This window comes from Apaloderma vittatum, unplaced genomic scaffold (assembly GCF_000703405.1).
Source record: "Apaloderma vittatum isolate BGI_N311 unplaced genomic scaffold, ASM70340v1 scaffold14590, whole genome shotgun sequence".
NCBI lineage: Eukaryota > Metazoa > Chordata > Aves > Trogoniformes > Trogonidae > Apaloderma > Apaloderma vittatum.
This window is the reverse complement of record NW_009694114.1, coordinates 49,247-62,866: the sequence shown is the minus strand read 5'-3', so window position 1 is coordinate 62,866 and position 13,620 is coordinate 49,247. Positions and strand designations below refer to the sequence as shown.

The window sequence follows — 13,620 nt, the reverse complement described above, 5'->3', positions numbered from 1 at the left end:
TCTGTGCGTGAGGGCGGGCTGGGCGGGGGGTGTTCTGGCGGGCAATTAACGAATTTCTTCGCCCCCGGGACTGTAATTAATGACTTATCCCCCACAAATCAAGGCGGTCTAATTCTACATTGCGGTGAGGAGTCTGTAAAATCACCAGCGAGGGCACTGAAAACAAAAAAATGTATGTGCGTTTAGCTACAATTCGCCACATTTGGGATTTTTGATTTTATTTTTTTCTCTGTGAATTTTCTAAGCAGATCCATGTTTTGCAAAGCTGTGCTGCTAAGCCATCTTGGTCATCACAAACTCAGGAATTTTCACAAGTGAAGCAGGATGGAGGTGATTTGGGAGGTGTACGGCAATCACGGGTCTTTCTCTCAAATTAAACACTTCCCTTACAGACTTGGTAAAGTGTAACGGGACCTAAAAACTCAGCTAAATCATCCTTCCCCACAGTAAAGCAAGGAGCAGCAGAACTCTTTAACAAAACAGGAAGCAATGTGGTTAAACATTTTAATACTTCAGCTCAGTAGAAAGTGCGGAGGTGCTGGAGCATACCTAGAAATGGAAAGTGTATTATGATTTTCTATACGTTACTGCATACAGGCCTTTGCGAACTCTGAAATAAATAAAACATTTTTTGCCCAGGGTTCTTGGAACACCAAACTACAGCAAGTATCTTCAGGACAGCCTCTTTGAAAATAGAGATGATGAAATAATGCAAAAAGATGGGGGGGGGGGGGGGGGGAAGCCTGTTGTTTGCAGAATGGAAAATAGCTCATTAATAATAATAATAACAATAATAACAACAATAATTATTAATATCTTATATCATATAAGCACATTAGAGTTGTTCATCACCCTGCTGACTCTCAGCAAGAATGGCCAAACCTCCTCGTTCCCCGAGCTGGAAGCAGGTCTGCTGAAGTCAGTCGTGCAGTAAAAGTGGAAGCATTGCTGTCTACACTGCGTGTTGTAGTATCTCAGACATCTAATTAAGACCTTTTTTTCACTGGTTTGTCTTTTTTTTTTTCTTTAAAGGAATTATTCTGGAATATGTACAAGGTGATAAGCCAAAGACCAGATCTATAGATCTACTTGATCTTAGGCCTGAGTAAGTATGATATTGTTTCAGATAACAGCACTCTCTGCTGGTTTATAGCATGCTCATCTATGGCTCTGTTTGCTTGTTTTAAACACAATTGTGACCAGCTTTGTTCACTAAAACACACAGAAAAGAAAACAATTATTCTCCTGCTCTCTTAAATACAGAATCTTGCATTCCAGCTGGTTATTATTATCATGCTTTTCTGTTCAGAAGTGAAGCCTCTTTTTGCTTATACAGATAGGATTATCAAGATGCCTGTATAAAGCAAGTAAATAGTGGTGTTGGGTTTGTATTCATTATTATTTCCCGAGAATGTAATCTGGTGGGTTTGGGGTCTTGTTATTTTTACTGTTTGGGTTTTTTTCCTCTTAATTAGCACAGATGTCATAGCCTTAGTAGAAGAAATTCAGAAAGCAGAACCTCTTGTCACCACTTCATGCAAGGAACACGTCATACACGTAGTACAAAGACTGCAGGAGAAGCTAGGGGAAAAAGAGGATCACAAATTCCATCTTTTTAAGGTCAGAGGTATCTTTAAAATAATTGTGGGCATTTTGGCAAGTTTCAGTGTGATGTTGTGAGTATGTTTTTACTGCTGCATGTTGTGTCTGAGTGCAAAATTTTGATTTTGTGAACAATTTCTTGGCTCTTTTCCATTGCTTCTACACTGTTTGGAGCGACTGAGTCTTGCCTGGTTGTGTCTGCCAGGAATTCCCCAAAAGGCTGGGAGGTGTAGCTGTTCCTTGACGCTGTTTACACAGTTTTATAAGGGTGTGTTTTGGATGGAGAGAAATAATTCTCTTATTTGTCAAACAAGACTCTGTGGACCAGCAACACTCGTGATTCTGGTTAAACAAACCCTCTAAATGGACCCTAAGTAAATTTGCTGTTAGGAAAGGCCCAAAATGTTTTCATACCCGTGTCTACTTGTTCTGAATTTTGGGAAAATTATGAGGGCTTTATGTATTCTGCTACATACAGTAGTACTGATTGTCCTTACTTTCTGCCACTTCTATTATATTTGAATATTAATAGTTTGATCTTCAGCTTACAGGCAGCACTTTAAAAAATTTTTTAAATGAGTAAGCTTTTTAAGAACAATAATTAGAGGGACCTTTCAGGGCTTCAGATCCAGGATTCAGTCTATCAGAAGATAATAGGTTTAATTGCATTTAGTTGTGGAAATGAAAATAAGATTACTTCCAGAGACTGCATGTTGCGATCCGACATAATTAAGTGATGTATCGTTACTGTGTCAGCAGATGGCAATGTGTAGCTGTTAGAAGTCGCTGGTCAGGGCTACGTTGTTACCTCAAATTTCGAGAGGAAAGGGAGTTTTGTGTTGGTTTGTTTGGCTAAAAGAAGCCAAGGGTGTTGCTACGTGTGACTTCAGTTCTTCTGACCAAGAGTACACATCTGGGTGAATTCTGCAGACCTGTGTATTGAACCTTGAAAACAGAGCTATGTAATGATGCATCTTAAATTTAAAAAGTGTCTGTCCTGGTTTAGGGTGTGCTCTCAATCGAGATAATGCCTTGCTTTTCACAGCTTTTAAAATTGTTCCTCACAGAGACTGACAAATTGTCAAGTGCTTGTTCAAATTTCAGCGCAAATAGCGTATTTGCTCTTTGCTGGGAGTAGTGCCACCTTTGAGCCTGTATTTTTGGAAGTACGAGAGGCAGGGAGATCTGATCCGTGCTGGCTTATTCCCTTGCCTCAAGAATAGTTAGAAGTGTGTGAAGAGAGTTTGTTTCATGTTTCAGTTCCATTTAAGGCTTGTAAATAAAACACGAGTATCAGGCGCTTCTGAGATACTAATAAAATACAGGAGGTGTGTGGGAATGAGATTTTTTTTTTTCCCCTCAGGAAAAAACATTCCATGGGTTTACATTGTTTGGAAATGAATCTTTTCACCTGTTGCACTAGAGCATGATCTCAAACGAGTGTATAAGCCCATCTTGTTGTTATTTCTACTAATTGTGGTGACAGTGCAGTGTTAGATACCCAGCAGAGAAACAAGCTTTTGTACAAATTTTTCAGGTTGTAAACTGGTACATGGCAATGGGGAGCTGTAGTCACTTGCAGATATTTGTCTTAGGGACTGCTGTAGCAGATTTTGCAGTTGTGTTTTTTTAATATTACCTTAGGGTTTTACTATTGTAAAACTGCTCAAGCAGTTTTGCTGGCTAAGAGTTGTGTAAGTGAAGCAACTGCAGCACTGAGCCTTGGAAGAGCAGAATGAGTCCCATGATCTGAAACCAAACATAAGCCCATCTCGTTTTCCTCACTTGTCTTCATAATCATTAAATATATTTGTTGTTCAGAGCTGACTGCAAGGAGCCCTAAAAGTGCCATGGATCAAATTTCCATAAATTTCCATAATTATCTATTCTCATATTCTCATATGCAGATATTTGTATACTGTGGCTGCTTAAAAAAAAAAAAAAAATTTTGTCATTTTCACACTTGATTGCCCATTCCCAGTGCTGTAGCTGGAAGTACAACTTGTCTCACTTTCTCTAGAGAACAGAAATTGCCCTTTTTTTAGCATAAAACACATTTTCTGTTTCTCTGTCTCACATTCCTTCACTTGACCATTGTTATTTCCATTTTGATCAGTGCCTACTCTTCTGAGTGGAGATCTCTGAGCTCCTTTCATTTTCCGTTTGGAGACAGGCGGCTGAGAAAGCTGGAGATAAGAACAAAAAGTCGAAGCTCAGCTGAATCACGTGTCAGTGATTAAATGGCACTGCTCCTACATCATGTTTCTTCATTCTTATGCCGCACAGAAGACCTGGTGAAGCACTGCTGGACTTGTAACATCCCTGTACTTCACTGCCAGCAGTTGCTGGGATTTCCCAGGTTACGGTTTTTATTATGCTTCAGACTCGAGCAGAAGCCAGCTCCTAACAGGTGAAAGTTGTTCAATGCAAACGCTGTGAGACAGTAACCAGCGTATTCAGACACCAACAGATTGTATCTTTTTTGGGTCATTTTCCAAGTATGGTGGCATGCTGATTTTGTCAGTAGCTGAAACTATTTTCACCTGCTTTTAATAAACCTTAACAAGTACTGTTATGGCTGTGAGTTAATTTATGTGAAACATTTACCTTCGGATTAAAGAAACTTAGTAGCAATGTTGGAGAAACAATGAGCTCCATAACCTACACAATACAGGCGACATCAAATCTGAAATTCCCTCTTCGAGTTTTCTCTTGGTCAGTAGCTTTGTTATGGTCCTACATGCCTTTTTTTGTCATGACTTCATAAAACATAGATGGAGCTTATTTCTGTTCTTCCTGTTTTTAAAAACAAAATCATGGTCTAGCTGAAAGCATCCCATAACCTGAAAGAGTCAATGTACTCCCTTCAGCTGGATCTCTTGGTTCCCTCTCTACCACTTAATATTAGCTGGGATTGCTTTCATCACTGATCTCACCAGGCACCCACTCCTCACTCATTTATTTTTTCCCTTTTGGCCCTGGGCTGGGGTTACTTTGCTGGTCTCAGAGAACATGGAGAAGAAAAAAAGCAGACATGGGGGAAAGACAGTTAATTCAAGCAAAACATACACTTGGAATCAATCCTATGTAATATCTGCAGTGACGCCCTGCTGAGGCACAGGGGATTTTTAGCTGGGGATTAATGTATTACAGCTGTATCTACTAATCTGATAGGAGGAGGAGAAAATACTAACCTGTTGAGTATTTTGAGCAATTGGGTTTTGTGGGGTTTTTTTATGTATTATTGCATCAAATGTTGTTTTCTTCTCCCTCCTCCGCTTCTACTTCAGGTACTTAGAGCACATATATTGCCACTGACTAATGTAGCATTCAACAAATCTGGTTCCTGGTAAGTTGTTGTCAAAGTCAAAACACGTAATCACTGACTGGAGTTTTGTATTTGTAAATTAAATTGTAAGGGAATTTCAGTGCTCTTATCTTGCTGCAAAAAGAATTCAGCTGTGCTGCTTATAAGCCCCTTCAAGCGTAAGTGGCTTCAGGCCTCTGTGGGAGAACCAAAGGGAGATGCAAAGAAGTAGCAGGTGGGATTCAACTGTAATTTTTTTCTTCCAGGGTGATAGATTCTTGACAATTACCATATTTCATAAAGAAGAACCTTTATGGAAATAAAGTGAATGTTACTAAAAGCAAAATGAGTCTTTGACATAAATCCATTTGGGACTTTTGCTGTAGCGGAACTTAGTGTTAATTGATTTCGCTGTGGGCATATGCCTAATAACTTCTTCTTTACTGTCCCGAAAGCAGCAGCTTGCTTTCTAGTTTCAACTAAGAAAAAAAAAAGCAAAAATCTTGTTTCTAATATTTAATGTATTTCAATACATTAGATATTAGAAACAAGGTCTTTTTAAATGAATAATATTTAAAACAAATAAAAAAGGAACCTCTATGGTCATTAATCTGTATTTTTGAAAGAAAGCAGAGATTTAGGGTTTGAGACAGTGCTAACTGAAATATGTGGAAATGACTCATTTGACTGTGCACCGGGACCAGTAAAATTTTCATTGAATTCAGAAGTTAATTTCTCTTTACTTTAGCTTTATCACTGGAAGCTATGACAGAACCTGCAAAGTATGGGATACTATGTCAGGAGAGGAGCTGCACGTGCTGGAGGGACACAGAAACGTCGTCTATGCAATAGCTTTCAATAATCCCTATGGGTAACTAGATTTTCTGAGATACATCATAACTGCTGATCATGTTATTTTTGCAAATACAGAACTGTTTCTCAAACTTTAACATAAGACAAACTCAAACTGAAAGTGTTCAAATTCTGAATTTGTAAAGTTCACTCAAGCATGTTTCCTGCTATAATTTTTTAAAATGAAATTTAGAAATTCAGAGCAGGAATTTCACTAGGTATTCTGTGACTTGAAAAAATACACATATTAATTAGTGTAATATATTGAAACACAGCTTTATTTCAGTAATCCCTACATGTTCTGGATGTTAATCATTCTTTACTGCCTCCAGGTGAGGTAGAAGTGCCACAGCTTATGCTGCTTCAGTTAAAGAGAAAGAACATTTCTCTCATAAAAAAGTGAATTTCTCCACTTGGTATTACACAGCTATTTTTATTTAGAACATGACTTAGAAGAGTCACAGCTGCTGAATAATTTTTATAAATCCCACAGGGTGCCGCTACATTAATGTCAAATATGAAGCTGTTCATATTTTGTTTTCTGCAATAATGGTTTGCCCGAGGTTAGGGTTGTCATGTGCTAGGCAAAGGGAAGTACATGTTAGCTACTGATTTTCCATGGTCAGCTGCTTCCTGAGAAAGCTGTCCTATGTAAGTAAAGCATTTTGTTTCTCTGCAAAGTGAGAGAAATTAGTTCCTATTTTTATATTGAGTCACATTACATCTTTCACTGTCAAGTGTCCTATTTATTGGTTAAGCTACACATAGTTAACATCAGGAAAGAAGTGTTAAAGACTTGTTCTTATGCTATTTGGAGCATCATTTTCTTCTAAATGAAAAGACTTCACCTCACCTAGATTCTGCTGCCTCGATGTCTTATATTCTGATATTATTCCTTCCTTCAAAAAAGCTTTTACCTACTTTGAAGAAACCAATGTAAGACAAAAATCAGTGTGAAGATCAATAACTGAACTGTAACATAAAAGTGGAGAAGCAATATACAGTGAGCGAAAACCTGATGAGATACTTTTAAATTCAAAGTTCAGTATAAAGTGAATAGGATTTTTCCTGCTAGTCTTTAGGTTTCAGTAAAGAGTCCCTTGCTACGATTCCCGGGTACCTCACTTCAGCCTTACTCTAACTGCGGTTAGTCACAGCACATCCACTGACTTCAGTGAGAGTGGAGTTCAGCCTCTGAAATTTGGGTAAACTGCTTGTAGAAAGAGTCCATGACTGTCTGTAAACAGACGCTGATGAAATGATATAACTTCTAAACACGTCTGGAAGTACCGCAGGTAACTTTGTCACTAACAGGGGTTAGTCAGTAACGAGGAACACTTCTGTGCGGATAGGTAGGCACAGCGGCTCTGTGAGCAGCCAACTATGACACTAATCCTTTCCCTTCATGTAACTTCTGCGTGTGAAATCCTACTCTGGGATCTTGCAGGGCAGCGGAACGCACCAGAAGGCATGCAAGCCCCGACCGCTGACTATTGCTGCTGTGAGTTCTGCTGTCTTACAAGCCAGAGGTTTTTTTCTAAATAAAAATGGCAACATTTTTTTCCATTTAGTGACAAGATTGCCACTGGATCTTTCGACAAAACCTGCAAACTGTGGAGCACGGAAACAGGAAAATGTTACCATACTTTCAGAGGACACAGTGCAGAAATAGTGAGTACTGATGGACAGCTCTTTATGTCCCCTCACACCATCGTTGACGGCTGTGGGTTCCAAGTCCCATGTGGGCTGATGCTGGAAGGAGCAGCTGTTGTGCTGCACCTCTTGACACGTTCAGACACTGTGAACATTTCTGCACTGCAGGAGAAGATAGTCTGACAGTTCCTAAGGGTTCCAGGCCAGGTTGGATGGGGCTTTGAGCAACCTGGCCCAGTGGGAGTTGTCCCTGCCCGTGGCAGGCAGTTGAAATGAGATGATGTTTAAAGGTCCCTTCTGACCCAAGCCACCCTGTGATTTTATGATTCTGTGGTGGTTTTGCCTAGTTTAAAAACACTAATCCTGACCCAAGGTTTTTCAGAAAAATGCATATGAATACTCCCCTTTCTCATTTTTTCCATATGATGTTTCTTGCTACAGGTATGTTTATCATTTAATCCTCAGAGCACGTTGGTGGCGACTGGAAGCATGGATGGCACTGCCAAATTATGGGATATAGAGAAAGGAGAAGAGATGGTCACTTTAAGTGTATGTTTGCCCTCCTGATGTTGTTAAAGGCTTCCTTTCTTAGTTTTCTATTTGAGATAAATACCAGTGTAACTGTTAGAACACTTTCCAGACTTGCAGTTTCTTGTACCAGGTAGTCCCACAGTGGCTGCAGTTATAAACCAGAGCGGTAAAACTACGGTGTTTTGTAAGAAGCCCTACTTACGAAAGGACAGATTTTCTCATTTCAGTGACATTACGGCTATAGATTGTAATACCTTCCATTGCTCCCTGAAACATGTTGCTGTACTATAAATTATGACCTCCTCTGCATTATCATAAAGTGACTCTGAGAACTTGCATTCTCGTAATTTGCATTCTCATAGTGCTTTTTTAAAATTCTCTCAGGGGCACTCGGGAGAAATTGTTGCCTTGTCTTTCAACACCACTGGAGATAGGATTATCACTGGCTCCTTCGACCACACAGTAGCAGTGTGGGATGTTGGCACTGGCAGGTACTAAAGCACTAACAAAGATCATTTTACATCGTGTGTTGTAATGACAGATGAAGGAGATGGTGCTAAGCTACAAATCTCAGACCTTGAGTTTTTGCTTTGTTTAGACTATGTGTTGCTTCATCTAATAATTTGTTACTTCTGTTCCCGTTGTTCTGAAAAGGAATGATGCTCAGGAAATGCTTTTGTGTATGTTTTTTGTCACGTCTGCTGGGCACGAGGATGCTGAGAGAGAAACAGTTTCTTCTTATTTGCAATTATAGTGCAAATATTAGAGCATCTATATTAAACTTCACTGGAAACTGAAGGCTAAAGAAGTATTATAATGACTGAAGCTAATTTTAAAAAAAATTAAAATAATTTTAAAGGAAAATTCTTATGGCACTTAACAAGCCCATTTTCTGGGTTCTTTCTAATTGCGTGTCTGATGGTGGTTTCTGTGAGACATTCTGCATGGTGCTATTTATTCTGCTTATTGATTGGGTACTGAAATGTGGACTACATTTTCAAAATTTGGAAATTAAAGCTTTTAAATTAAAACTGATTTTGACTAGGCATTTTGGATATTGAGTACTACAATAACAGCAGTCTTGAAGGCCAAATAACCTGTTCACACAATTAAGAAGTTTTGCATGTTTTTTTCTGTTTGTTTTTGTTTTTACTGTAAAAAGGTCTGCACGGTTATGACAGCGCAGGCCACACATCCTTAGAAAGTAAAAGAAGCAATTCTATAAAATGACATGAATATAAGCAAGTTTTTGTTGTCATAAACAAATAGAAAATTCAATTGCTCAGATTTGTTTTGCTGTTCATTTAGCATATATATTAATTTAGTTAGCCGTATATGTCTTATGCAATGAATAAAAACATTTCAGTCACTTAAACTCATTTGCTTGTTTTTCTAGTTGTTAGTCTATCCATTAGTTAAAGCAGCTTTCTATTAATGATACAGTGATATTAGCATTGGGATAATAACCTAATTTACTAATCCTTTAAAATATCTCTACAAATTAATCTTTCTCAGGGTTCGTTTCTTTCTAGGCCATTAATTCATCGGAAGCAATAATGGTTAATTGTAGCCTCTCTGAGCTCAAACTGCAGAATTTAATGGAACTAGTATTGCCAGTCGTGTGTGGCAGGAGGTTTAGGATTAATGAGGATTAGAAGTCATATTTCAGTTTGGCTGTCGTTTGCCTGCTACTTGGGAACGTGCTCACACTAAGTAGCTGATTAGGGTTCATTTGATCTTCAGTGGGTTTTGTAAAAGGTTTAGGTTGTGTGGAGTTTCACAGATGTACTGTTTACAGTTTGCTGAAGTAGTATAATGGGAGAGCAATGTGGAAAAACTTTCGGCGGGTGCTTGGTAGGTAGATGCATACAAGAAGTCTGTCTCTGGCACTGGAAAAGTCATCACGTTTCATCGGAAATACAGTCACTAAAATATTTCTGAAAGAGAAGGGAGGACTTCTCCGTTTTATTCCTTACTGCCTCAAAGATAAGAAACGGAATTGATGTAGTACCAGAATCCTAAATGAGCTGTACCACTGCATTTAATTTCTTTGAGGGATAAAATGGTGAAGACTTGACTCCTTAACTACACTGTTTTTGAAACGTACTTATCATTTATATGCGTATATCAAAAAACACACTAAAAATGTAAAATCTCTTCTTTGTAGAATGTTACATACTTTAGTAGGTCACCGAGGAGAGATCAGCAGTGCACAGTTCAACTGGGACTGTTCTCTCATTGTCAGTGGATCAATGGACAGAACAGCGATGGTAAGACAGCTGAGCATGTACCGAATACAGCTGTGGGATATAGAAAAATGTGGGTTTGGAAATGGAAGAGCCTTATTTTGAACTTGTACACGTAATTGATTAAAGAATTTACAAGTAAATGCAAAACTTCTAAACTTAGTCATTTCAGTGAAGTCCAGTTAAATCACAATGGCTATTTTAAGGCTCATTTAATCAGTACACTGAAATAAAAAATATATAGGACTAAATCAAGCCTACTAAACCATGCCTCTATTGATTTGTACCCCGGTTTCATGTTAATACATTGTCAGACATCAGCAAAGGCCTATACATGTGGCTTTATGGATCAACTAGATATCTACCAAGTAAATTAGTCAAAATAAGCAAAAAAAAATGACCCTTTATCTACACAGCTGTGGAATGCCGTGACTGGGACACAGATAGCAACTTTAACAGGTCACAGTGATGAGATATTGGATGTCTGCTTCGATTATGTGGGCCAGCGCATCGCTACCGCCTCCGCCGACGGTAAGCGAAGGGACAGAGGCTGCACAGTAGGAGCACAAAACAACTTTGGCCTTTTCCTTTGGTTTTGCTTTGGATTTAGCTTGATGAAGGAAGAGTATCTTGTCTTGAAGCTATGGATCACGCAATGTTTGTTGCGTTACAGAGTTTGGCATCGAACTTAAGTTTTCCTCAGAGAAAATTTTCTCATTTTTCACATTTTAATCAACTCAACATGCCTTTCCCCTTTAACTTCAAACTTGCAGGGAAATAGTTCATTGTGGCTGGCAATGCATTTTAAATGCTTAAGCAAGCAGCCTTTGAGTGAAGTTTGATTTGGGTGGCTCAAATTTAGGCTTAAATGAAAAAGGTACGTGGAATTTTAATAGTGCGCAGCAAGAGAATACACAATAAAGAGCCAGTGAAAGCAGCAGTTATTTGTGTGCAGCAGTTTTGCATGCTAGCTATTTTTTTTAAGGAATCACAGTAAATACTTTTTTGTATTCACCTACACAGTGCTAGGTTATAGCACATAATGAGAATACCATATTATTTTTATATACTTAGGTGTTTTGCTTTGCGTTTTCGGAAACAGGATACCAGGCTGGATGTGGGTCACTGTTTGGGTCTGATTTGCTGTAGCTGTTAAACTAAGATAGAAGACAATGTAAACACTTTCCCAAAATGTAATCGATACCTTATTAAATATAATTAACAGCTTATTAAATAGAATAAATATCTGAAATACAGTGAAAGCTTTCTGAATATGTTGTACACATGTTCTGAAATTACAGACCTCGGTACTCCGTGTTCTGTTTGGACATTTGTGTCCACATTTTAGAAGTTTTGCAGAAGAAACCAGCTCAAACCAGAACAGAGGTCAACCTTTTCCAACCAGATTACAGATCCTTTTTGACATACTTTATCCTTGGGGCAAACTGTGTTAAGATTGTCTTCTGGTTCTGAAATCAAACCTGAGGATGAGGTCCTTCCGCCCTTATTAAAATATTCTTCTTGAAATGTGTGCTTAATCGTGGCAATCACATGGCTCCTCATCTACTGCAACAGGATCAGCAAGAGTCTATAATGCAGAAACAAAACAGTGCATTGCAAAGCTAGAAGGGCACGGAGGTGAAATTTCAAAGGTAAGTTTGTGATTTGCACCTTTGCTTATTGGATTACATGTGGCATCCAACCAGCCAGTTGTTCCATGACACAGGCGTAGCGTTAAAGAGCGCAGTGATAAAATCATTAATAATTAAGATTGAGAAGTCTGGATAAGAAGTTGCCTTTACTAAAAGAACATTCCTTTCAACTCAAAGCTGCCAGCCAGTGATTGTTTCCAGCTCTCCACTTCTGAGCTAGGACAGCACGGGGTGTGCTGCCCCAGTAGGCTCCAGAAGGGCCATCTCTCCCTAGTGCTGGGTTGTTTAGCATTTAATTCCCTAGAATCGTGGTAGTTATCAAGCTACTTAAGAAGTCCAGCCCTCCCAGGGGTAGATATCTGGCTCTGTTAACATTGAAATGATTGTGTTTCCTCACCTCTTCCCTTTTTATGAACAGTGTACAGCTTAGGGTTCTGCCATCGCTTGGTGGAGAACAGGGGAGCAGAAAGGGGGCTGCTGTCCACATGTTCCCATGCTGTGCTTGTGTTATTACGCCCTTGGAGTCCTCAGGTTCCCTGACAGAATAAGTACAAGTTTTTTAGTTTCTTTATGACATCTTAAGGCTATTGCTCCTGGGACTTTTACCATTGCCCTTATTCTAGGTTTCTACCAGATCTGCTGGGGTGACTAGTGGAATACTATCCTTCATTTTAGCTGGAAAGCTGAATGCAGGAGTTGTGGGTTTCATCTTTTAATCATGAGATATGCTTCCTTTCCTAGGCATACTGACTTGCTAAGCAATAGAACTCTTTTCTATATTTTTTTAAAGATATGTTTCAGCCCTAAAGGCAATCGTATACTAACAGCCAGCTCTGATAAAACTGCTCGACTCTGGGATGCTGCCACTGGACACTGCCTTCAGATATTAGAGGGTCATGCTGAGGAGATATTCTCCTGTGCTTTCAATTACAAAGGTGATATAATCATTACAGGTAACTACTATATTCCATTTTAATTATTTTTTCTCTTTTTTTTGAGAGACATTTGAAATCTTGGTATGTTTACAAAAAAAAAGAGTCTGAGAAGTTTCCTGGGGCTGTATCCCCAATGCAGGTACCAGCAGTGACTTACAATATAGTCAGGAAAAGCTAGAAGAGATATTTGTGATTGCTTCAATCTTTTGACTGAACTACCAAATTATGGGATGCAGGATGATCTCAGCTAAAAATATTGCTGTAGGTCCTGCTGCCTCTTGCTGCTTCTCTGTCTCCTTGGCATTCTGAGTAGATTGTTGATGTAGGCGTTAACAAAAATGGATGGATGGTGCAATACCGCTACACGATTGCTTCACAACGTGTGTTTATTACCAGGGAGCAAGGATAACACCTGCAGAATATGGCGCTGACTGAAGAGAAGCCAAGACCCAGTTTGATATGTGCCTGTTCCCTGAGCTTCATAGTCAATTAACTCAAGTCTTGCAGATCTGTTTTCTTTCACCCCCTTGTTTACCTTCGGCTTTGCTGAAGTAGAAGAATTACCTAGGTTTTGATAGGTTTGGCTTTGCAGATGTCTGGTAGATATGGAATCACAGGACAGTAGAAGTTGGAAAGTACCTCTGGAGATTGCCTAGTGCAACACCCCTGCTCAAAACCCCGTCAGCCAAGCGGGCTGCCCTCGACTGGCATGGTTCGGATATCTCCAGCGACAGACTCCACAGTTCCACTGGGCAACCTGCTCAGTGTCTGGTCACTCTCATGGCAAAAAAAAGTTAGCATATTTCTGCTTACGTTTAAATGGAACATTTTCTTGTATTTCA

At 39.1% G+C, this 13,620-nt stretch overlaps 1 protein-coding gene across 1 annotated transcript; it reads left to right on the top strand.

Annotated features, from left to right (window-relative positions):
• Positions 1-1,032: 1,032 nt before the first annotated feature.
• Positions 1,033-13,209, top strand: DAW1 (dynein assembly factor with WDR repeat domains 1; the record flags this gene model as incomplete). The annotated part of the gene is made up of 12 exons (XM_009866448.1): positions 1,033-1,105; positions 1,476-1,620; positions 4,893-4,951; positions 5,658-5,780; positions 7,333-7,432; positions 7,856-7,963; positions 8,330-8,436; positions 10,113-10,215; positions 10,608-10,722; positions 11,767-11,843; positions 12,634-12,796; positions 13,175-13,209. Coding segments are annotated over 12 exons (1,208 nt in total), but the record flags the coding sequence as incomplete, so codon positions are not given.
• Positions 13,210-13,620: the final 411 nt, after the last annotated feature.